Source organism: Megascapheus bottae, chromosome X, assembly GCF_031878675.1.
Source record: "Megascapheus bottae isolate mThoBot1 chromosome X, mThoBot2.hap1, whole genome shotgun sequence".
Lineage (NCBI taxonomy): Eukaryota > Metazoa > Chordata > Mammalia > Rodentia > Geomyidae > Megascapheus > Megascapheus bottae.
The window spans coordinates 7,747,872-7,772,902 of NC_143547.1; the positions used below are offsets into that span (position 1 = coordinate 7,747,872).

The following is a 25,031-nucleotide window of genomic DNA, read 5'->3' on the forward strand; positions in this document are numbered from 1 at the left end:
CACGACCAACCCCCTCCCCCTCAAAAAAAAAAAAAAACACTGTACTGTGAGCAAATAAAAGAAAACCTTCCTTTCTTCTGCCAGTCCTGGGGACTGAACTCAGAAGCTGGGTACTGTCCTTGGGTTTTTTAAAGGCTAGAGCTCTACCACTTAAGCCACAGCACCACTTCTGGCTTTTTTTTCTATGTATGTGGTACCAAGGAATCGAATCCAGGTCTTTGCACATGCTAGGCAAACACTCTACCACTAGGCTTTCTAGGCATGGTTTCTGCAATAGTTCAGAGACAAGTAAATGAGTCTATAGAGTGAATGTGAACTGAATGAGATTGTTGGAAAGAAATGGGATGGGTGGAAGGTGAGATGGAAAGGATGAAGTGAATGTGCATAAAAGGCCTATAGGAGCTCTTTACTATAGTCTTGCCTCTAGCCTCTTACAGTGCTGTATGATTGAAAGGGTTAAAATAAAAAGGCTTAAAGCGGGTGCAGTGGTTCACATCTATAATCCTAGCTACTCAGGAGGCAGAGATCTGAGGATTGCAGTTCAAAGCCAGCCCGGGCACTAAACACCTAGACTTTTATCCCAATTAACCACTAGAAAACCAGAAGTGGCCCTGTGACTCCAGGGGCAGGGCGGTAGCCTTGAGTTGAAGAGCTAAGGGACAGTGCCCAGGCCCAGAGTTCAAGCTCCAGAACTGACCAAAAAAAGGGGTGGGGGGCTTAAAAATTAGTCTAAACTTCAGTGATCCATTTGCAAGACTGGAAAATATAGGCCTATATACAGATTTGGTACAAGAAAATGATCAAAGTTAAGAATGTAAAATAATTAATAATTTATACACTACCATTGTGGTGGCATAAGAGCAGTTACACTGCTAGTTCAGGGAGCCCTGATCTGTTGTAGTTTCTGCTCTGTGGGAGGAGATAACTATCATACCACATACCATACCATGCCATGCCACAGAAAAAATCTGTGCCCCTATGATTTGGAGCAAAGTAGGAGGCATTTATTTTGAAACATTCAGACCATGTCATTCTATTTTTTCCCATCATGTGGAATATCTATTTTGTTTCTAATATATGATAAAGTAACATTAAACCAGATTCCTGAAAGAAAACAGATCTCAGCTATAAGCTATATTGGAAGTGACATGAATGGATTATCAAAAGATGGTTACAAGTGTATCTCCCATCTTACGTGATCTTATAAACTCATTTCCCCCACCTATTGAGTCTTGGTTGGTATCTGAGTACTTTGATCAACAGCATATAGCTGCAAGACGCATTGTGCTCATAAATTGACATGTTGAATTGAAACTCTTTTCACAACTATTTAAAGGTAATAAAAATAAAGGGTGGGAATTGAAAGGATCCCTCTCTAGATTTTTTCCTAAAATATAGAGACCCCTTTGAGATCCCTCTTCCATCCCCTATAGGCATTTCCTGTTCTCTTGACAACCAGTACTTGACTTGGGAAACATCAAGCTGGGGGCTGTAAATTCCCTGATAACAGAGCTCAGATTACAGAAGCAGTCTGACTAGGTGGGGCTACCAGAGCTCCTCCTCCAACCCACCCCCTTTGTCTGCCATGGTAAGGAAAGCCCCTTCCCCTTTCCTTTGTCATCAGAGCAGTGTGCTGGAAGCACCAAGATGATAGGTGGACTCAAATAGCAAAAGTGTCAGTGGTCACCTCAGCAGTCACTCAAATACGTTGAGAGTCTATTGGTCACCTGTGTATGGCCCAGCCCAACCACATGGCTGTGGCCTATAAAAGTAGCCTGTAAGATTAAACAGGGGTTGTTGCTCTCTCTCTCACACCTTAGAGATGGCCCTGATTGGTCAGTATGATTCTCAATGCTAGGCACAGAATAAAGTTCTGTTTAACCTCAGCTTTTGTGTCAGACTTGTTCCTTTGATCACAGACCCTAATATTGGGGGTTTGGACACTAATAGGCATATGGCTTAGTGGCAGAATGCTTGTGTAGCATACATGAAGCCCTGGGTTCCATTCCTCAGTACCACATACACAGAAAACCTGGAAGTGGCACTGTGGCACAGGTGGTAGAATGCTAGCCTGGAACAAAAGAAGCTCAGAACAGTGTGCAGCCCTTGAGTTCTTGCCCCAGGACTTACAGGGAAAAAAAGGTACTAAAATAAATTTAAAATAATAATAATAAAATACCATATAGACAAGAAGTAATGCTGTGTCAAACCAGGGCATAATTCTTAACTGTTCTGATAGCTTCCAAATTCTGCCTCACTTCTGGGACCAGTCACTCTTAAAACCATGTTGTAAGTTGCCTAAGCCATAGGCAGAAGCTACATGAAGACACTCCTACGATCTCCAGCTGAGCCCTAGCCAAGTGAATGCCCATCTTGGACCTCTAATCATAGACTCCTAAGTAACTATAGTTATAGCTGACACTAAGTCACCACAGTGTAGAAGATGCTAGGTCAGAACCATGCACTGGTAGTGAGTCAGCCCAAAGAGAAACCATATAGAAGACTCATAAAGACCCTTCCCTTAAGATTAAGTCATGGGGCCAGGAGTTTGGCCTAGTGGTAGAGTGCTTGGCTAGCATATACAAAGACCCTGGTTCGATTCCTTGGTACCACATACATAGAAAAAAGCCGGAACTGGTGTTGTGGCTCAAGTGGTAGAGCTCTAGCTTTGAGAAAGCCCAAGGACAGTGCTCAGGCCCTGAGCTTAAGCCTAAGACTGGCAAAAAGATTAAGTCATATAACTGTGAGAATTAATCATAAACTATTGGTTTAGGCTACTAAATTTGGGGAAGGCTTGTCAGAGACAAGCTGATACTGGTCACAATGACCAAATGAAATCAGAAGGTAAAACCATTAGAAAATATTTTCACACTGGAAAACTGAAAGTATAGATGACATCAGTACTGAGAGGTAAAGACAGGCTTGGTAAATCTACTTGGCCACACTTGATTTCTTTTCTCTAGGCTACAGAAAAAGCTATGTTTCATCTACAGTTTTTCAAAGTGTCGCTGAAGGTAGTTAGGTTCCTTGACCCACACAAGTGCTCTACAATACAAACAATGGAAATAAACTTGAACACTTAAAAGAGCAATGCTAATAATATGCACAGCCATCCAACTGTGGCTTAATTTATCTTAGATCAGGGAGAACAATACACTGTCACAGCTTGGGAGGTCACAGGAAAAAGGATCATTCATCACATGACTTGTCTGAGCTTCTGGATGAGAGATCAAAGGGGCCATATAAGCCCTTTATTTTAGTATGCTTTAAAAATCAAATTCCTTGGTCTGTACAGAGTGTCAAAAATAAATGGAGTTTGTTTTCAGTGTGACACCATTTAAAGCATCAAATGTTTCCTTTTGTCTTTAATATTGAATATACAAAAAATGTTATATGAAGTTTAAAGAATAACTATTCTCTCAACCACCTAATTGAAAAGAAACATATTACCATTATGCTAGAATTTTCCATGCAGTTTTCCTGACCCAATTTCCGCATCTTCCCTTTACAAAAGCAATCATCACCCTGATTTTTTTTTTTTGGTCAGTCATGAGGCTTGAACTCTGGGTTGCATGAGCTCTTCAGCTCAAGGCTACAGCCCTACTCCTTGATCCCCAGCCCAAATTCCTGCATTCTAGTGATTAACTGGAGATAAGAGACTCACATTCTTTTTTTTTTTTTTGCCAGTCCCGGGCTTGAGCTCAGGGCTTGAGCACTGTCCTTGGACTTTCTCAAGGCTAGAGCTCTACCACTTGAGCCTCAGCACCACTTCCGGCTTTTTTGTATGTATGCAGTACCAAGGAATCAAACCCGGGTCTTCATGCATGCTAGGCAAGCACTCTAACACTAGGAGACTCACATTCTTTAGTGCCCAGATTGGCTTTGAACCCTGATTCTCAGATCTTAGCCTCCTGAGTAGCTAGGATTACAGGCATGAGCTGCTGCATCTGACTTTCCATCCTGAAATTTTGTTTCTTATTCTGTTGTTTAAAAAGAGTCATTTCAGGGGCTGGGAATGTGGCTTTGTGACAGATTGCTTTCCTAGCATGCAAGAAGCCCTGGGTTTGATTCTTCAGTACCACATAAACAGAAAAAGCCAGAAGTGGTGCTGGGGATCAAATGGTAGAGTGCTAGCCTTGAGAAAAAACAGCTCCGTGACATTGTCCAGGTAATGAGATAAGACCCAGAACAGGCAAAAAAAGTCATTTTACATTTTATACTTTTAAAATCACATTGTGGGGCTGGGAGTTTGGCCTAGTGGTAGAGTGTTGCCTAGCACACACAAAGACCTGTGTTTGATTTCTTGGTACCACATACACAGAAAAGACGGAAGTGGTGCTGAGGCTCAAGAGGTAGAGCTCCAGCCTTTACAAAACCCAAGGACAATGCTCAGGCCCTGAGTTCAGTCCCCAGGACTGGCAAAACTAAAAAAAAAAACAAGAAACAAAAACATTGTTTAGCTTTGTACATTTGGGAACTCAAAAGAGTGGGTTCACACTGCTAACATTTTTCTATAACTGGACTTTTTCCACTCCATTGTACATTCCTGAAAATCACTCATGCTGTTGGGCAGGTATAATCCATTTGTTTTCATTGCTATAGAGTCTGGATGGATTTTCAGAATTGATTTGCACTGCTGTAAGTTCTCATGATTTTTTTTTACTTGTTTTTTGGCCAGTCCTGCAGCTTGAACTCAGGGCCTGACCACTGTCCTTGGGCTTTACTGGGGCTAGCACTATACCATTTGACATCACTTCCAGCTTTTTCTATGTATATGGTACTGAGGAATCGAACCTGGGTCTTCGTGCATGCTAGGCTAGCACTTTACCACTAGGCCAAACTCCCAGCCAAATTCTCATGCTTCTTTTTTTTGTGGCCAATCCTGGGCTTGAGCTCAGGGCCTAAGCACTATCCTTGGGTTTTCTCAAGGCTAGAGCTCTACACTTGAGCCTCAGCACCACTTCCAGCTTTTTTCTATGTATGTGGTACCGAGGAATCGAACCTGGGTCTTTGTGCATGCTAGGCAAGCACTTTAACCACTAGGCCAAACTCCCAGCCAAGTTCTCATGATTCTTATCTTGGTCCATACCCACTATAGTTCAGCCACAAATTTTTATCTATCCAGAAATTTTCTTTCTGAACATTTTAAAGTCATGAAAAAAAAACCTGGGTATTCAATATACACTGTGTTAAAAAAAAAAAAGAACTGCACAGCTGTGGGCAGGGAGGTGAGGAAGGAACTGGAGGAAAATGAAGAAAGAGGTGACACTGTCCAAGAAGCTTTGCACTCATTACCTGACTTATAGGACAACATCATAATAATAACAAAAATTTTAAAGAAGAAATAAGCAGGTGGGGCCAGGAGTTTTGGCCTAGTGGTAGAGTGCTTGCCTAGCATGCACTAAGACCCAGGTACAATTCCTCCGTACCACATGCATAGAAAAAGCTGGAACTGGTGCTGTGGCTCAAGTGGTAGAGCGATAGCCTTGAGAAAATCCAAGAACAGTGCTCAGGCCCTGAGTTTAAACCCAGGGACTGGCAAAAAAAACAAGAAGAAGAAGCTTGGGACAGTAGTACATGCCTGTAATTTCAGCGCCCAGGCAGAGTTCAAGCCCCCTGACCCACAAAAAAAAATACAATTTGAAGCCAGCCTGGGTAGGAAAGTTCATGAGCTTCTTGTCTCCAACAAACTACTCAGAAAAAGCTGGAAGTACTACTGTGGCTCAAGTGGTAGAGCTCTAGCCTTGAGAAAGCCCAAGGACAATGCCCAGGCCCTGAATCCGTGCCCCAAAACTGGCAAAACAAATTTAAAATGCTATTATTTCAGTAATGTACTGCACCATGGAAGGGTATATTATAAAGGACAGATATGTCAATAGCAAGTACTACTAGCCTGTGAAAACCAAAGTGATAAGCTGGACATGGATGGGTCACACCTGTAATCTTAGCTACTGAGGAAGCAGAGATCTGAGGATAGTAGTTCAAAGCCAGTCCAGGAAGGAAAGTCCGTGAAACTCATAATTAAAGTGCTCAGAAAAAGTAAAGCATTAGCCTTGAGCAAAAGAAGCTCAGAGACAGCCCACTAGCTCAGAGTTAAAGCACTAAGCCCAGCAAAAATATTCGAGAAAATAATAAGGAAAACTAGTAGAAAGAACACATTAGAAATAGGAGTAGGTGATCTCTTGAGATCTTTTAAACCAATTTCCAAATGTTCATTAAATGTGTTTTATACTATATAATCTGAACTGAACTGAAGCACCAAGTGAAGCCTGTATAATTATGTGCATATAAAACCTTCCTTGTGGGGAGCTGTGAGTTTGACCTAGTGGTAGAGTGTTCACCTAGCATGCATGAAGCCCTGAGTTCAATTCCTCAGTACCACACGCACAGAAAAAGCTGGAAGTGGTGCTGAGGCTCAAGTGGTAGAGCTCTAGCTTTGAGAAAGTCCAAGGACAGTGCTCAGGCCCTGAGTTCAAGAAAAAAATTTCCTTGTGGTAATTCCTGCAAACCCAGCAACTGGGGGAATAAAGCACAACGATTACAAGTTTTAGGACAACCAAGGCTACACACTGAGAATCTGTCAAAAAATCTTTTTATTTTCCTAATTTTTTTTCTTTCTCAATACTACTGAAGATGTTTCCACTGTATTATTGAATTAAGCTCTTTACTGAATCTCTCTTGCCAGTTTCTATGGGTGAAATGTTTTAATGACTTAAACACAGTGATCAGATTTGTTGCCAATTCGTTTTTCAGTTATATTTTCATTTAAAAACATTTATTAGCCAACCAGGGCACTACAAAGCCTACAAAGCCAGAGAGACTCTTGTCTCTTAGAACTTCCAGAAATCCAGAAGTGGCGTAGTACTGTGGCTCAACAGGGAGGGTGCTAGCCCTTGAGCTGAAGAGCTCAGAGACAATGCCCAGGCCCAGAGTTCAAGTCCCATGACCAACCCCAAACAATTATTACTGGTACTTAATCTTAAGCAAAAAACAAAAAAAAACCTTCCCCCCACCCCCGCCCTGCAAGTCCTGGGGCTTGTACTCAGGGCCTGAGCACTGTCCTTGGGCTTTCTCAAGGCTAGAGCTCTACCACTTGAGCCTCAGCACCGCTTCCGTCTTTTTTCTATATATATGTGGTACCGAGGAATCAAACTCGGATCTTCGTGCATGCCAAGTGAGTACTCTAATGCTAGGCCAAACTCCTGGCCCCAAAAACACTTACTTTGATAACAACCAACAGATAATTGTCTCTGTTAAGGAGACAGACCATGAGATGGACTCAGCCAGCAGGTGCAAAAGCCCAATTTAGGACTGTAAAATAGTTCAGCCACTCTGGAAAGCAGTGTGGAGGTTTCTTAAAGAACTGAAAATTGACCTTCCCTACTATCCCACCATACCACTTCTGGGCATCTACCCTGAACATCATAACCCAAGATATGATAAGGACACTGCTCAGCTATGTTCATTTCTGCACTATTCACAATAGCCAGGCAATGGAAACAATCCAGATGCCCTACTGCAGATGAATGGATACAGAAAATGTGGTATATATACACAATGGAATTCTACATAGCCAACAGACAAGATAAAGTAATGGCATTTACAGGGAAGTGGATGAATCTAGAGTGAATCATGTTGAGTGAGACAAGTCAAGACCTAAGGAACAGAAGGCGCATGGTATCCTTAATATGTGGCTATTAGATCCAAACAGTACAAGAGCGAGGACTCAATAGTTGCATACCCAATGCTATGGACATGGTACTGGAAATAAAAACACAACTACATAGGCATAAAAATTTATGAGTCTATAGACAATATGTTTTATTACATGGATTAATATGTATCTGTGACATACAAACCCTTAGCCTAATTTTGATTATGTTCTAAAATCTAAGTGCCAGTGATTGTATATAGAGATTCCCTTCTTGAATACTTGTTTGTTAAACATATCGTTTGAAATACGGCGTAAAAATCAATGTTAATAAATTCTTTAACAAAAAAAGCCCAATTTAGTCACTTCAATCCAGATCAAGCAACGTAACAGAGAAAGCACACCGGCTTTGAACAAAAAAGCCAAGGAAAGGGTCAAACTGTGAATTCAAGCCTCAGCCACTGCCCCTCACCAAAAAAGCACGAGTGTAGCAAAAAATACCAGAGAAGTGGAATGGAATTCAAGGCCCTCAAAGAAAATGCTCAATGCCTCATCCCAGCAAATAAGCATTCTACATTTGTGAGAAAAACTTCCTAATGAGCCATCATCTACCAGAAGATACATGGAGTTGAAACAGACAGTTCTAGGTTAGCATTTCTCCTCCTTACTCTTTTGGACTGGCCAGGTCTTATGAGGAAGCAACAGCCACAACACTAGATGAAACAAAGCCTCCTGAGGTAGCTCTTGAGAATCAAGGTGATCTGACAAAGAGCAAAAACACTTACTTGGATGTTACAGGAGAGGATGACCTCTTATGAATGTCCCCAGAAAGCTCATATCGTTTCAGGGGGGATCCAAGGCCCCCGGGTGAAACAGATACCATAGCTCGCTGTCCCTTCTTCACCTTCTCCATCTGTAGGGGACACAGAATAAGACAGTTAATGTGAATGACGGGTAATCACATGCTATGGGAGAAGCCAGGTGGTATGTCATTTTGATACTCAAGCAGGTTTACCTAGGGGTAGTGAAGAACTGAGACGTGTAGTCAACAGTCACTTGAGGGGTATCTAGAACAGGATCAGTCCAGCTTTCAGATGACAAAGCCCTGGCCAGCATCTTGACTATACCCTCATAAGAGACCCTGTCCCAGAACCATCTAGCTCTCAACTGAGCCATTCTCAAGTTTGAGCCCAAGAGCCCAAGAGATAAGAAATATTTATTTTAGGGGCCAGGAGTTTGGCCTAGTGGTTAAAGTGCTTGCCTAGCATGCATGAAGACCCGGGTTCGATTCCTTGGTACCACATACATAGAAAAAAAAGCCGGAAGTGGTGCTGAGGCTCAAGTGGTAGAGCTCTAGCCTTGAGAAAGTCCAAGGACAGTGCTCAGGCCCTGAGCTCAAGCCCAGGACTGGCAAAAAAAAAAGAAATATTTATTTTAAGAGGCCAACGGTAGGGGGTACTTTGCTATGGAGCAAATGGTAACATGTAGGTACCCACAGAGGTTAAGACGGGCTTAGAGCTGGATAGCCTTAAAGATGCAGTGATGTCATTGCAATACGCCTTCTGATTGCTGCCTTTCCGATTCCTATCCTTTAGACTGACAGCAGCATTAAGCTCAGGTCAAGGGCAGGAAGTAATTACAGTTCTATAAAGCACGGTATGAAGGGATGAAGAGACTGAGTGTGCTTAGACCTACCGAAGATGCCTCTGCTCCTGTCAGAGCATCCTTCCCAGCGTCTCCTGTGCCAGATGCAGGTGCAGATGCAGATGCAGGCTTCTTCCTCTCAGTGGTTCGGGTAGGAGAAGACTTGTATGAAGATCTAAGAGGGCTAGCAGGAGCTACACGAGGGCAAGCATGGAAAACTAGAGAGTTATAGATAATATAGCCAACAAAAGATGGAGTTCAGATAGAAAAAGCAACGGGTGCATAATGTAACACATTCAATCCATATTCTCAAAACACTGTACTTTTTTCCTATTGTACACAAAATGAATCCCACCTTTCAAAGGCTCCCAGACTCGAGTCAAATTCATTTCAGGAGTTAATAGCCTGTACTTTGGAGTAAGAGAGACTCCAACTGCTACTAGTTAGGTCATGTTGGCCAGGTCCAGAGAAGACCTCAGTTTCCTTATGCAAGAAGAATTAACCTGAGGCTAGGTTAATCATGCTTGTGATCCTAGCTACTCAGAAGGGTGAGATCTGAGGATTGAAGTTCAAAGCCAACCCTGAGCAGATAATTCTGTGAGATTCTTATCTCAAATGAACCAGCTGTTGGTTCATGGCTACAATCTAGAAACTTAGATTTCAAAGAGGTTCCTACAACTGCTGCATCCTAAACTGTTTATATAAATGATACATTCTAGGTTTCTAAACTTTGGGTATATAATTGGCAGAGGTGCCTATATAACCATCCCTGAGTAAAACTCCTAAGCACAGGATCTCTAGAGAGTTTCCTCACTTGGCAATATTTCACACGTGTCATCACAATTCATTGCCAAGGGAATTAATCACATCCTGTGTAACGCTACCAGGAAAGGACCTTTGGAAATTTGCACATGTTTTCTTCCGGCCCTCTCCCCATGTATCTCTTTCCCTTTGCTCATTTTTCTTTTCTTTTTTTTTTTGCCAGTCTTGGGCTTGAGCTCAGGGCCTGAGCACTGTCCTTGGACTTTCTCAAGGCTAGAGCTCTACCACTTGAGCCTCAGCACCACTTCCGGCTATTTTCTATGTATGTGGTACCGAGGAATCGAACCCGGGTCTTCATGCATGCTAGGCAAGCACTTTAACCACTAGGCCAAACTCCCTTCTATGTATATTCCTACTGTAATAGGTTATAACTATGTATTATGAGTCCTCTAAGTTCCCCTGGTGAATCATTGAACCTTAGTGGTCTCAGAGAACCCAGGTACAATTGGTATTAGAAGTGGACACTGAGGGGCCGGAGCTTGGCCTAGTGACAGAGTGCTTGCCTAGTATGCACAAAGACCTGGGTTCAATTCCACATACATAGAGCCGGAAGTGGTGCTGTGGTTCAAGTGGTAGAGCACTAGCCTTGAGAAAGCCCAAGAACGGTGCTTAGGCCCTGAGTCCAAGCTCCAGGACTGGCAAAACAAAGCAAAACCAACCAAACAAACAAAACCCAGAAACAAATATTGAGCCAGGCACCAGTGGTTCATGCCTGGAATCCTAGCTACTCAGGAGGCTGAGATCTGAGGATTGTGGCTTGAAGCTAGCCTGGGAAGGAAAGGCCATGAGACTCAAACTACTCAGAAAAGCTGGAAGTGGCTCTGTGGCTCAAGTAAAGGAAACTCAAGGACAGTGCCCCGACCCTGAATTCAAGCCCCAGGATTGACAAAAAGAAAAAAAAAGAAGTGGCCATTGGCAGATTGATCCTGATTCACTAAAATGTGGTAAAAGCACCATTTGGAAAAAGGTAGGATAAAGGAATAAAGGATGAGGAACTTGTGGTACCTGGGAGCTCAGCAGAGTCCTCCACTGTAGACAGGTCAAAGCTACCTATGGAATTTGAAGATAACCACTGTAAAGCCCAAGAGAGTTGGCTTGGTGAATTCCCTGGCTACTCCTATCTAGACTAGCTGAAGTGGGGTAAAAAATGTGTGGCCTGGAAGGGTGTGAGGGAGAGAAAGGGGTCAAAAATATGAAAAAGGGTATCAACATTGGAAAGGGAATGCACCTGATGAATGTAACTGTAACCCCTCTATACATTATCCCAACAATAAAATACCACTTAAAAAATGTGTGGCCAGGGCCGGGAGTTTGGCCTGGTGGTAGAGTGCTTGCCTAGCATGCACAAAGACCCAGGTTCGATTCCTCGGTACCACATACATTGAAAAAAGCTGGAAGTGGTGCTGAGGCTCAGGTGGTAGAGTGCTAAGCTAAGGCTTGAGAAAGTCCAAGGACAGTTCTCAGGCCCTGGCCCAAGCCCAGGACTGGCAAAAAAAAAAAACTTATGACATACAAACCCTTAGCCTAATTGTGATTAAGTTCTAAATACTAAGTCCCAGTAATTGTAAATAGAGATTCCCTCCTTGAACACTTGTATGTTAAACTTGTCATTTAAAATATGATGTAAAAATCAACGTTAATAAATTCTTTAAAAAAATGTGTGGCCTACATGTCTTTGTTTTGAATTTTCTCCTCCAAGTGGAAATAGGAGAAAGCTTTCTACTTCTTCCTTTTTTTTTTGTCATCAGCGGATGGGTTGCCACTTAAAACCCTGAGTACAATTCCTGTAACTAAGCTTTCTTGCTGTGATTTTTAAATAGAGCCACTGGAAAAAGAGAGACATGAAAAGAAACATGATTTCTAGATATAGATAGACTTGGGAGTTGGAAAACTCAACTAGGGACTGGTGCAAAAATAGATAGTCCAAGCTGGGTACTGATGGCTCACACTTGTAACCCTAGCTACTCAGGAGGCTGAGATCTGAGGATAAGCTGTATGAAGTGAGCCCAGAAAGAAAAGTGCCAATGAGACTCATGTCCAACTAACTGTTAAAAACCAGGAGGGGAACTGTGGCTCAAAGTGGTAGAGCACTAGCCTTGAGCAAAAGAGCTTAGGGACAGCACCCAGGGCCCAAATACAAGCCCCACAACCACAAAGAAAAAAAAAAGTCCCTTCATGAGGGCTAAAACTGGGAAGAAAAATCCTGGATATTGCTGAAGTATCTGGGTTGCATGAAAGTATTTGCAAGACAGGATTGTTCTCTGAAGAGATCATTCAGAAGATGATTCTGTATTTCCAGGACCCTGAAAAAGTTGTAGGTAGGGCCAGGAGTGGTGTTGTGGTTCAAATGGTAGAGAGCTAGCTTTGAGCAAAAGTGCTCAAGGACAGTGCCCAGGCTCTGATGTCAAGCTCCAGAACTGGCAAAAAAAAAGTTTTGGGTTGGTAATATGACCCCTTTATCCACCCATGACAAATCAAATTCCATTCCCTCAAGGGGATGTGTCACTACTTCCCTTAACTTCTTCCCAATACACCTTTGTAAAACAATTGGTTCAATGTAGCTGTTTGTGGGAAGGGTCCAATGGTTGGTGGGTTTTCTTTTGTTGGTGCTAGTCCTTGGGCTTGAATACTGTCCTTGAGTAGTTGTTGTTGTTTTCTCAATGATAGTGCTCTACCCATTTGAGCCACAGCTCCACTTCTGGCATTTTTTGGGGGGGGGTTAATTGGAGATAGGACTTTCCTGCTCCTCAGATCACTCAGTTTCCTGTGCAGATAGGGTGAGCCACCAGCACATTCTGCTGGGACTGATGTTTTTAGACAAAAAGGGTAGAGGGTGAGATAGACTCATAAGGAACTGATGAAGAAAGCCACCTGACTGCCTAAGACAAGTCTTTACATTCAGTGGGAGTCGGTTTAACTGTGAAATCCCTAATGGACACAAAGAGGTCTATATCCTAGGTTGGTCTCATCCTGCTGGGTAGGTCTACTGGTCAAAAGCACCTTGACAAAGGATGAAGGCGTGGACTGTGCAGACCTGACTGCTCTGCTTAGAAGGGCCTGCTTATAAAGTTAGGCCGCAGCCAGCATCTAAAAACTTCAGATTTGGGCAGGGTTCTCACGGTTTGCTGGTGAGTGGCTTATTGCGCCTAAACTGTTTAATATGGTCACTGAATAAATAGCCTGCTTTCCACCTAGGAATCTGGAATTTTGGTGTGTGCACATAATCAGGCTCCATTAAAAAAACTCTAAGCATGGGATCTCTAACTAGCTTCCCTTGTTGGCAATATTCCATAACCACTGTGATGACTCACTGCTGGGGAAGCGGATCCCGAGTGACTTCCAGAGCTGGTGCCTTTTCTTCCCTGGACTTTATGGCTACTAAGAATAATTTGGCTAAGAACATTAGTGTACAAGGTTTTGTATTTTTTTTTAATCCCTTGGCTCTCTACTTAGAAGTGGAATAGCTGAGTCATATAGTAGGTAATCTATGCTCAGGAGGTTTTTATATCATTTACATGTTATTTCACTAAATACATTATACCTTGGGAATGGAAGGCAGATCCATCTTACAGGGACATGGCAGTGCTAATCAACAAACAATGTGAACCCTTGTTCATCCTGACATGCTAATTTGATATGACTGGGTAAAGATAAGGACTTTCATTGTCTGGTCCAGTGGGGTTTTTTTTGTTTGTTTTTTTGATGGGTCTTGGGGCTTGAACTCGGCCTGGGCATTGTCCCTGAGTTCTTTAGCTCAAGGCTACTGCCCCACCCTTGAGCCAAGCCCCCACTTCTCAGTTTTCTAGAGGTTAATTGGGGATAATAGTCTCAGGTCCTTTTGTGCCTGAGCTGGCTTTGAACCTTGATCCTCAGATCTCAGCCTCCTGAGTAGTTAGGATTACAGGCGTGAGCCACCTCACCCCACCAGTGCTTTTTTTGTTGCTGTTTTGTTTTTGTGCTTGAACTCAAGGCCTGGGCACTGTCCTTGGGCTTTCTCAAGACGAGTACTCTACTACTTGAACAGCACCACTTCTGGCTTTTTCTTTGTATATGGTACTGAGGAATCAAATCCAGGGCTTTGTGCATGCCAGGCAAGCACTCTACCACTAGGCCACACTCCTTACCCTGATCCAGTGTTTATTCAGACTTTAATGTGCAGCTCTAGGAGGTCTACGGGTTGGCTGTCCTTAACTTCCCAGGTGATGTTGTCACTGATGCTCCATCAACCAGCTTTTAAGTAGCAAGGCTGATTTCTTATTCTGTGCCAATCATCTTTTACTTCATCCTCACCTTCCCTTCTCATTCTCTTAGTCATTCATTCATTCATTTTTGTGCCAGTAGTGGGGCTTGAATTTGTAGCCTTTCACTATCACTCATATTTTTGCCATGCATCCAGGTCTAGCTTTTTGATGGTTTCGTGGAGATAAGACTCTGCTAATTGGAGATAAGACTGTCTGCTTGGGCAAACTTGAATCGTGATCCTTAGGTCTCAGCCTCCTGAGTATGTAGGGCTATAGGCATGAGCCACAGGTGACGACTATACTATCTCATTTATATCATTATCCAATTTAATTCTTGTAACAATTCAGTACTAAAATTTTGAGATGGGGGTCTCATTTCATTGCCCTTGAATTTACAACCCTCCCAAATAAGTCTCCTGAGTAGAGACATGTGCTACCATGTCCTCCCGATTTAAAATAACTTCCATTTTATAGATAAGTGAACTGAGGTTTAGAGAAGTGAAACAACTTTCTGAAAAGTTTAAGAGCTAGTGAGTGATCAAGCGAGCTACAGAATGCCAGAGACTGTGCTCTACAAGCTACAGTGCCAAACCATTTCCTAAGAAAAGGCCATTAACCTTCATAGCACACCAGTGGATTTTTTTCCCTAATGCACATACCCTTAGTCACAATAATTTACTCACCTCTGTGACACTTTAAAAAAACCATCAACAGCAAAACACTGGTGGGTAGAAAATGTTATTGACCAATGAAGACATTTCACAAAGCCAGGAAATGGCAAGTAAAACACAAAATTTCAGGAGTACATTCCAAAGCTGACCAACACTGATCTGATTGTTTTTCTTGATGTCACCAGCTGAACCTCTTTTACCTGGGTCTCTGGCCTGCTCAGAGAACATGAATGCACTTCTGCTTCTGGCTAAAGAAGCCTGTGTGGGTGTCAACAGTCGCATAACAAGAAAGTTTTCCATGGGACTAAGGTAAGTGCGATGAGCTGAAGGATGAAATCAAATGAAAAAAAATTTTAAAGCAAAATTAAAATAAAACAAAAAATGGTTAATAACACAGTGCATGCATGATGCAAATTAAATATTGAGTGGCAAAGCAACTGTGGAAAATAAAAATAGTATGATGATCAGTGACTTTTGAATTTGTCACAATAAAACAAAACAAACGATGCATCATTTAGAGTTTGGGAAAGTGCATTAATTCTCTTGGGGCACTAGAATTTACCTAATACACTATTACAGTATAGTGATCTAAATCATTTAGAGGAAATTAGCCCATCTCCCAAGATGTTAATTTAGAGTCAAGTACACTTAATAGTGATAAAAAGAAGATTACAACTACAAAATAGGTCTTCTGTTGAGATATTGTATAACACACTTTTAAATGCAATATGCCATCTTATGATAATACAAAAATAGATCCTTTCATATAGTTTCCCTGTAAATAAAGGTAAAAACTGAATCAGAAGGCATGAAAATAATAGCTGATTATCAGCTTTAGTGGAGGATAATAGGATTTGTAATCTAAAATTTTATGCCCAAAATAGCTTAATGATTTCGGAATATATTATATGGCAATCGATTCAAAGAATTACTTTGTATTCTTTGGTTTGAGAATTATACATTTCCAATTTATAATTTAAAATCAAATAATTTAGTCATTAATAGTATATAATAGCATGTTTATGTTTACATGTTAATCAATGTAAAAAAGAATTTAACATCAATCTGTAACCATGTGAATCTTTGAAAACATATGGACTATATTCATTATGGATAGCTATAAAGAGTATTTTTGGGGGGTGGGAGATGCCTGCACTAGGGCTTGAACTCAGGGTCTCATGCTCTCACTTGGCTTTTTTGCTCAAGCCTGATACTCTACCACTTGAGCCACAGCTCCACTTGCAGCTTTCTGGTGGTTAACTGGATATAAGAGTCTCATGGACTTTTCTGTCTGGGCTGGCTTTGAACTGTGATCCTGAGATCTCAGCCTCCTGAGACTAGGATGACAGGCATGAGCCACTGGTACCCAGCAGGAGTGTGAATTTTCTTATCCAATTCTTTCCAAGTTCCTATGGTCCCGACCTATGAATGGCACCTGAAATCAGCAGACTCTAGACAATCACAGATGCTCTGATATACACACACTGTCTCTGATACAATAGTAAGGTCAATGCCAGTGAACGATAGCCAGGGAGGCCAACTGGACACTGTGAGTCACAAACCTCTTCCTGCTCACCACTTGTGATGGTTTGATATACCCTATACTCAACTAATACTTCCTCTCCAGTGGTACTTTAGAGTATGTATGGAATACACCTTGACTTTCATATCATGAAAGACATAAATTCAGGCCTTCAAAGACTCATCTGAGCCTCCATTAGAACACAGATGTCATTAAAATTATTTGGGTACTAGAACTGGCACCAGTCCCTAAAAGGCAGCATCTCCCAACTCAAAACAGTGCCGGAAAAGAATATCCATCCTTTCCCTATTTTACACATCTCACATTGCTTCTGTTTTCATTGATCAACCTGGCAGCTCTACAAAACCATGGACAACTGCAGAGGCCCATGTTTTCCACACACAAAGCTCCTCCCCCCCCCAAAAAAAAACAACCTCTGACTCATCAATTCTGTTCTTCCTGGCTAATCAACTGTCTCCTGTCCCTTTTAAATTCCTTCCTGCTCTGTGGCAAGTGACTGGTTTCTTGAAGACTGTTCCCTACCCAACAACAACCTGGCTCTACTAAGCAACACTGTCTTCCAAAATTCTGTTAGCAAGGCCATGGAGGCTAAGACCACAGAAGTATTTGCACAAGGCTCAGGAAGGGCACTTAGAAAAGGCCAGTGTTAACATACTCACACCAGAAAGAAGCAAACAGGAGACACTAGGTCTACACATGCACTTGCCTCGGTCTGGGGAATAGGATATTGCCACGGTGGACGAAGACAGGCGTTTACTCATGGGAGGCTCCGTCTGCTTTGGCAAATTCATGGTTGATGTTGAAAGTTTGTCACATGCTGCAGAGAAATGCATTAAAGACATTGGTATTCACACCACTGTTGACAGAGAACCACATATTCCAAAGTGTCCTTCCTGTCCTCATCTGCATACCACCAGTAGAGTACTACCATAGCACAACACACTCTGTATCCATGATCCTGACATCTCATGATTCGAACCTGGAAATGCTCAAGCTCCAGCAAATATCCATCTATATTTCTTCACTATGGACTTCTCTTCAATTTCAAATGTTCACACTCAAACAGATGTTCAACTAAAGCCATGCTCTCAGCTCAACACATTGTGTGTGTGTGTGTGTGTGTGTGTGTATGTGTGTGTGTGTGTGTGTGTGTGTCCAGAGATTTTTGTAAACATAGTCATACCACACAAAAACAAAACAAATGTGGACTCAGAGACAAATCACTAACTGAAAATGTTCTACAGTTTGACTGAGACTCTGTGCCAAAATACAACTTTCTTTGAGGATTATCTGTGGCTCAGTTTGGAGAAAGAAGTAAAATGGAATACAAGAAGCTATTGAAGACAGTTTGTTTTCGTTCTCTTATTAAGGGATGGGGTTAAAAATGTCCCTTACATAAATGCTGCAGCAGTTTATGGTTAGGATTTAACATGAGACCCTAGGTTTGGTGTTTTGATGTTCAAGCCATTATTTCAGACAAATTTCTAAATTCAATCATTAAAGATAATGGAGATGTGGCCGGGAGATTGGCCTAGTGGTAGAGTGCTTGCCTAGCATACACGAAGACCTGGGTTTGATTCCTCAGTACCACATACATAGAAAAAGCCAGAAGTGGTGCTGAGGCTCAAGTGGTAGAGCTCTAGCCTTGAGAAAGTCCAAGGACAGTGCTCAGGCCCTGAGCTCAAGCCCAGGACTGGCAAAAAAAAAAAAAGAAAAAGAAAAAAAAAAGATAATGGAGATGTGCTGTCAGTGTCCAGCTCAGCTGGGCTAAGCCTGTGGTTTTGTTGTTGGTTTTTTTTTAAAGAATGCCTCTCACTAATTGGATAGGGAAGGGGGAAAACAAGATGAGGGGTGGGTGTGGGGGGGAGGGAAATGGGGACCAAGACATGAGAAAGGGTATCAATGTATGTGAATTAATGCACCTTCTATCTGGTAAATATAATGTAACCCTTCTATTAATTACAATAAAAATATATGAAAAAAAGAATGTCTCTCACTGCAGAGGAAGCAAATTCATCAGTATTTTCTGCTCATTTTATTTGGAAAAATGAGAACTGTCAGGTCTGAAAATTGCCACTAAGTAGCTATCTTAAATAATTTTAGTTAAGCTGAAGTCAAAGGGCAATGCAGATGGACTGGGGATAACATATTTCACCTTGAAATTATATTTTGTTAAACTAGTTTTCAATTGTTTGAACTACTTTACTTTTCTGGAAAAAAGGAGTTATTAGAAATGATATAAAACAACAGGATGCATATTGTTCCTTTTGCTCCAGACTCTAATATAACTCAGTATGACATTGTTCTTTAGAAATTCTGTATTTTGGGCTTGAGTTATAGTTCAATATTAGAGTGAGTACCTAAAATGGGTTACAGAGAGAGGGAGGATGGAGGAGAAAAAGGGAAAGGAAGGGGAGACATAGAGGTAGGAAGGAAGGGAGGGAGAGAGAAGGAAATTTAGTACTTTACTATGGATTATTTTATATTTTTATTTTTAAAAATACTTCACTAAGTGGCCAGGAGTTTGGCCTAGTGGTAGAGTGCTTTCCTAGCATGCACGAAGACCCGGGTTCGATTCCTCGGTACATAGAAAAAAGCCAGAAGGGTGTGGTGGCTCAAGTGGTAGAGCTCTAGCCTTGAGAAAGACCAAGGACAGTGCTCAGGCCCTAAGTTCAAGCCAAGGACTGGCCAAAAATACTTCACTAAAAAAATTATTATTATACTGATTACTGGGATGTTTAGCAACCTCTTAGTATGTCTGAGTCACTCATTCATCTCACCCCGATCCTGCCTTGAGTATTAATTCAAAGGGAATGATTATTATATTTGTACCCCTCAGTGGGGGAAGGCCAGTGCCTCAGTCTGTGCAGCAAAAATTGTCCTGTTACACACTGCTAATAAGGATATTATTTGTCAAAGGAATGACAGAAACCAAGGACATTTATTCCTACTGATAATATGACCTTCTGTATTGCTGGTAAACATTGCATCCTTTCCCTTTCCTCTTTTTAATCTGGCTTATTACCAAGGGTTTGAAATCCTGGTTCCTTGGCTGGGCGCGGTGGCTCATGCCTGTAATCCTAGATACTCATAAGGCTGAGATCTGAGAATCGCAGTTCAAAGCCAGCCCAGGCACTAAAGACTGTGAGACTCTTATATCCAATTAATCACTAGAAAACAGTAATGGAGGAGGGTGGTCAGAACACTTATCACAACATGCTATAGCATGGTGATGCTTGGATATACCGTTGGTAGACATGGCAGCAGTGGCAGAGGGAGGGTGCTGGCTGCTAAACCTAGAGGAGGGGATGGGGTATTTTCTGATTCACCTACATAGCAAAAAAAAAGTCAGAGCAAAGAGAGATTAAAGAAAAAAGTCTGGATTGGTTGTTGCATTTTCATTTCTAACTAGGAAATGAGAAAAATAACTGTGGCTCAAGGGGTAGGGTGGTAGCCTTGAGCTGAAGAGCTCAGGGACAGCACCCAGGCCCAGAGTTCAAGCCCCATGATGCCCCCTCCCCCCAAAAAGAAATTCTGGCCCCTCACCCTACTTGCTTACTCACAGCTGGGGTTCTATCATTTGAGCCATCCCTCCAGCTTGGCTTTTTGCTGGTTAAGTGGAGATGGAGCCTCATGGGGCTTGTCTGCTGAAGCTGATTTACAAACATAATTGTCCAGATTTCAGCCTCCTCAGTAGCCAGGATTACAAGCATCAGGCATCACCACTGGCTTGCATCTCTTATATTTTGTTTTTCCCTTGTCAGCAAAAAATTGGTTGACTTTCTAAAAATCATTATTTTTTTAAAATGGGAACTAAATCTTACTAGTTTTCCTCTTAATCTAGATCGTAAGGATTCAGCAGGCCTGAATCTAAAACAGAAGCCTTGGAGAGAGATGAAATCAAGCACCTAGGCAAGTTTTTGTGTTCTTTGGACCTCCTAGTGTTAGCAGTAGAACAAAAATTCCCTAGGACTCCCTCTCAATGCTCTTCCCAGAATCCATCACGCTAACACCAAGTATTCGACTTCAGAACCCTATGTGTTTTCTGCTTTTTTAATCTCAAGTGATACATCACCACTCAGTGCCTTAAACAGATGATTAATGAGACTGTCAAAGATCTAAGTGCACTAAAAAAAATCAAATATTGACAAGATTTTTAAGGCAAGTGAACTGAAGATGAAATGCCTCCAGGACACTAAGACAAGACATGCACAGCTCCACGATGATAGAGGAACGAAGTATGGGCATGTCAGTGACATCTCTAGAAGAAAAGTTATAACTGGTCAGATTAAGAAACCAATTGTGAAAGTGCTTGAGACAAACAGTGATGGAGGAGGGTGGTCAGAACACTTATCACAACATGCTATGGCACGGTGATTCTTGGATATACCGTTGGTAGACTCGGCAGCAGTGGCAGTGGTCCCCGCATCCGGAGGGAGGGTGCTGGCTGCTAAACCTAGAGGAGGGGGTGGGGTATTTTCTGATTCACCTACACAGCAAAAAAAAAATCAGAGCAAAGAGAGGTAAAAGAAAAAAGTCTTGATTGGTTGTTGCATTTTCATTTCTAATTAGGAAATGAGAAAAATAACAAAGGGGTTGTTGACTTCTCACCAAAGAAAAGGATATGCACTGCTAAGAGCACAATACAACAAAGTCAAGAGATATACCATAAGCCATTATTCTCAGAATGCTAGTACAGAGTCCTACCTAATAGAATGCTGAGATCACAAACCTAGTGTGACAGTTGAAAAGAGGGGAAAGTCACTGTGAGATTAGTTAACAATCTATACAATGATGTAAACATTTGAAAATTTAAAGATGAGTATGAACTGGATAATGAAATAAATGTTATATATCTTGCAACAAAATCAAAAGAGCAACGAAAACTCATAATGAGGGGAGGAAAAGGCCCAGCCCTTTTAAGCAGGCAAGTGTTAAGCCATTCCCAGTCTCATCTGGAGCTGTGATTGAGCCTCTTGCCGTTTCCCTCTGCTGAAATCAGCCAATCTGTCTGCTGGTTCCAGCTAGCCAGGCTCTACATTTCTTTGCCTTGATTTCTTTCTTTCTTCCTCAAACCCAGGATTGCATCAAGTACAGTTTGCCAGCAAGAGAAGCACGTACAGCTCTTCCTCCCAAGAACTGCATGAGCAGGTTTTAAATACAAGTATGGGAAAGGAAGCCTGTAAAATTGTGCACAACATCTCCCAGATTCTGTAGATACCCATCATCTCCTACTGGGGTTCAGCAATGTGGGGACAGCCCTGCACTTACAATCACGTCCTCCGGACCCAGAGGCCACAGATGCTCCCCATGAGTTCTTCTTCTTAAGCTCCAACTGCTGGGTACGCTCCATGGACCGCCGTATCATTGCTTCCAGCCGCTCCTGCCCAGTTCAAAGTGTTGGATATTAACAGAGAGAGAGACCAACACCCAGTGTTATTGCAACTGCTGCGCCTCAGTGCTCCGGGTGAGTCACCAAATGGGGCTTACTGTGCCTAGCATCCTAAACCCAGGCACACATGCTCTCTCCACCACACCAGCCTGTCCTTGGTGGGTAGAGAGTAAACAATGCGGCTAAGCTAGCACTGGCTCTCCAGCTGAACACTCTGTCCTGTCTCCTCCTCTGTCCCTGTCTCCTCCCCGCCTTTCCCTGGGGAGAAGCTGCCGCTGCTATGCCAGCCCCTGATTTGTTTAAGAATAATGCCCAACAAGCATTAACTCCTTCAGGCCTGTCTCAAGTCCTGTGTTGCCCCACCCAGTAAGAAAACTGAAATTTGGCTCCAGGACACAGCTAAGGCCTTTCTAATGGAAGGCTTACAACATTCTCACTTAAGTTTTAAATGAAAACCTAAGGCTTACAACATTCTCACTTAAGTTTTAAATGAAAACCTAAGTTGAGGTTTAAAAATGATTTGGGGGAAAACCGGAGGGAGGGGGGAAAACAAAGGAACGGATAACATTATCCCAAAAAGGTCATTACCTGACCTATGAAATGGTGACCCCTCTGTAATAACAACAGAATCACGTTTTAAAAATAAGATTTTTTTTACTCTCTACAGTCTTACCTATAGCTCTATGGGATAATAGGTGACACTGAGACCCATTTTACAAAGTCTCATTTTCATCTTAGAATTTCTTAAAGGCAAATCAATTGTTTTCTATATTATAACACTTTTCAACTAGTAGTATTCAAGGAATAATACTGCATATGTCAAAATTTGCAATAGGAAAGGACAGAACCTTCTTGCCACAAAATAAAACAGCTATTCAGTCCCAGAGTGAGATGTTTTTTTTGGGGGGGGGAGAACGATACAATTTTTAACCACATAATTGAAAAACAAACTTATCAAGTTTCTCTTTTAACAAAGGATTTATCAAAAGCACTCTCTCCTGTTAAGCAAAGTAACTTTCATAAAGTTGTCCTTGACATTGGAGAAAAGGCTTCTTAATTCTGCACCTCACCACCTCAATGACTCTGCAAATCTCCACTTCTCTCCCTGCCTCCACTGGAGCAAGGCTGCTCATTACACTGAGCTAATGTGGCTCCTCTGAGTCCAGAACACAAAGGCAGGATTTTTTCCCCTAGCTTAATTTAAAAAAAAAAAAAACAAAAAAATTGAAATAATCCTTGACTTAACTATCAGGAAAAGGTTCTGTTATGTCACATGCACAAGTCACTTAGGAGGTCTGGCTGGTCCCTTTGTGTACACCGGAGGGATGGGAGAAGCAAGTTCGTTTCTGTCCATCTCAGTCACCTCTGTATAATTGTCCCTCAATAACATCTTTCTAATGTACTTTTGATAAAAGTCTCTCCCAGAATGTGCAAGTGTAGAAGGAGATATGTTCTCCCTTTTGTACAACCCAGACTTATACTAGTTGGTAATGGTGCTCTAGTTTGGGGCTGAGTACTCTATAATCATGAGTCTGCATTTTCTGGCTTTTCCAACATTATGACCCTGAGCTATTAAATTCTGTTGGCCAAACACTGGTGGTCTGACAAATAAAAGTTGAACTTCTCCAACCATGTGATATCCAAAATGAGATCACTGGAGACTGGGACTGAATGGTAAACTCATTATATAGATTTAATATAAAGTGATGAATGATCTAATTTAAGGGTTAAAGCCTCACCCTATAGCACATTTAGTGTGGGCTGAGTTAGGGGAGATTTCCTATAGGCTGAAATGACTTAACATGACAGCTCTGCATCTAATAAAGGTCCCAAAAAGAAGGAAAAAACTGCCGAGTGCGGTGACTCCTGCCTGTAATCCTAGCTATTCAAGAGGCTCTGAGATCTGAGGATCACAGTTCAGCCCGGACACTATAAAGCCGTGAGACTCTTATCTCCAATTAATCACTACGAAAGGGAAAGTGGGGCTGTGACTCCAGGGTAGGGCAGTAGCCTTGAGCTATAGTGCTCAGGGACAGCGCCCACGCCCCCAGAGTTCAAGCCCCATGACCCCCCAAAAAGAAGGAAAAAAAACACCAAGTCTCACTGAATCAACCACACTGCTGAGAAGCTACCTAGGAGACAGAGTTATAAGGATTGTTCAATAATCTTTAGGTACTAACCATGCCTTTTACCTTAAATCCACCAAGCTGTTCCAAATGCCACCAAGAGATTCTGTCCTTTAGACCTTTTGCCAGTCCTGGGGCTTGAACTCAGGACCTGGGTACTGTCGTTGGGCTTTCTCAAGGCTAGCACTCTATCACTTGAGCCACAGCACCACTTCTGGCTTTTTCTGTGTACGTGGTACCAAGGAATCAAACCTAGAGCTTCATGCATGCTAGGCAGGCACTCTACCACTAGGCCACACTCCTGGCCTCCTTTAGACCTTTCGTAAATGGAGCTATCCCTGAGAGAAAGATAAGCTTATTTTGAACCATTCATTTGGGGAAAAACAGGTACCGATCAAATCCTAAGAGAAGGGGGATTGACAGAACCCAAAGAGGTTGTAATGGAATAATTAAAACATTCCAAAAGCCAACTGCTGGTGGCTCACGCCTGTAACCCTAGCTACTCAGGAGACTGAGATCTGAGGATTACTATTCAAAGCCAGCCCTGGCTAGAAAGTCTGTGAGACTCTCATCTGCAATAAACTACCAAAAAGTCAGAAATGATGCTGTGGCTCAAAGTGGTTGAACAGGAGCCAGGAGTATGACCTAAGTAGAGTGCTTGCCTAGCACACACAAATCCTTGGTACCACATACACAGAAAAAAGCCAAGAAGTGATGTTGTGGCTCAAGTAGTAAAATGCTAGCTTTGAGAAAGCCCAAGGATAGTGCCCTGAGTTCAAGCCCAGAACTGGCAAAAAAAGTGGTTGAACATTGGCCTTGAGCACAAAAGCTCAGTAATAGTGCCTAAGTCCTGAGTTCAAGCCCTAGAATACACATACACATACACACAAAGTTCAACTCCACTCTTGTTAGAAGTTAGGTGTGTATAGGTAGGCATCGTC

At 42.1% G+C, this 25,031-nt stretch overlaps 1 protein-coding gene across 10 annotated transcripts in view; it reads right to left on the reverse strand.

The window, feature by feature from the left end:
• The window catches only part of Map7d2 (MAP7 domain containing 2), an 85,333-nt gene that overhangs the window by 24,176 nt on the left and 36,126 nt on the right, over window positions 1–25,031 (reverse strand). For 3 of the 10 annotated variants that reach the window (XM_090327008.1, XM_090327006.1, XM_090327005.1), the window contains exons 4-8: window positions 21,844–21,955; window positions 20,963–21,061; window positions 17,279–17,389; window positions 9,347–9,489; window positions 8,437–8,564 (exon numbers count right to left, since the gene is read on the reverse strand). In XM_090327008.1, coding sequence (XP_090183134.1) covers window positions 8,437–8,564; window positions 9,347–9,489; window positions 17,279–17,389; window positions 20,963–21,061; window positions 21,844–21,955 — 593 coding nt within the window. Of the gene's footprint in view, window positions 1–8,436; window positions 8,565–9,346; window positions 9,490–15,229; window positions 15,353–17,278; window positions 17,390–20,962; window positions 21,062–21,843; window positions 21,956–25,031 lie in introns of all 10 variants that reach the window. The other 7 variants (XM_090327013.1, XM_090327012.1, XM_090327009.1 and 4 more) reach the window with 3 other exon arrangements.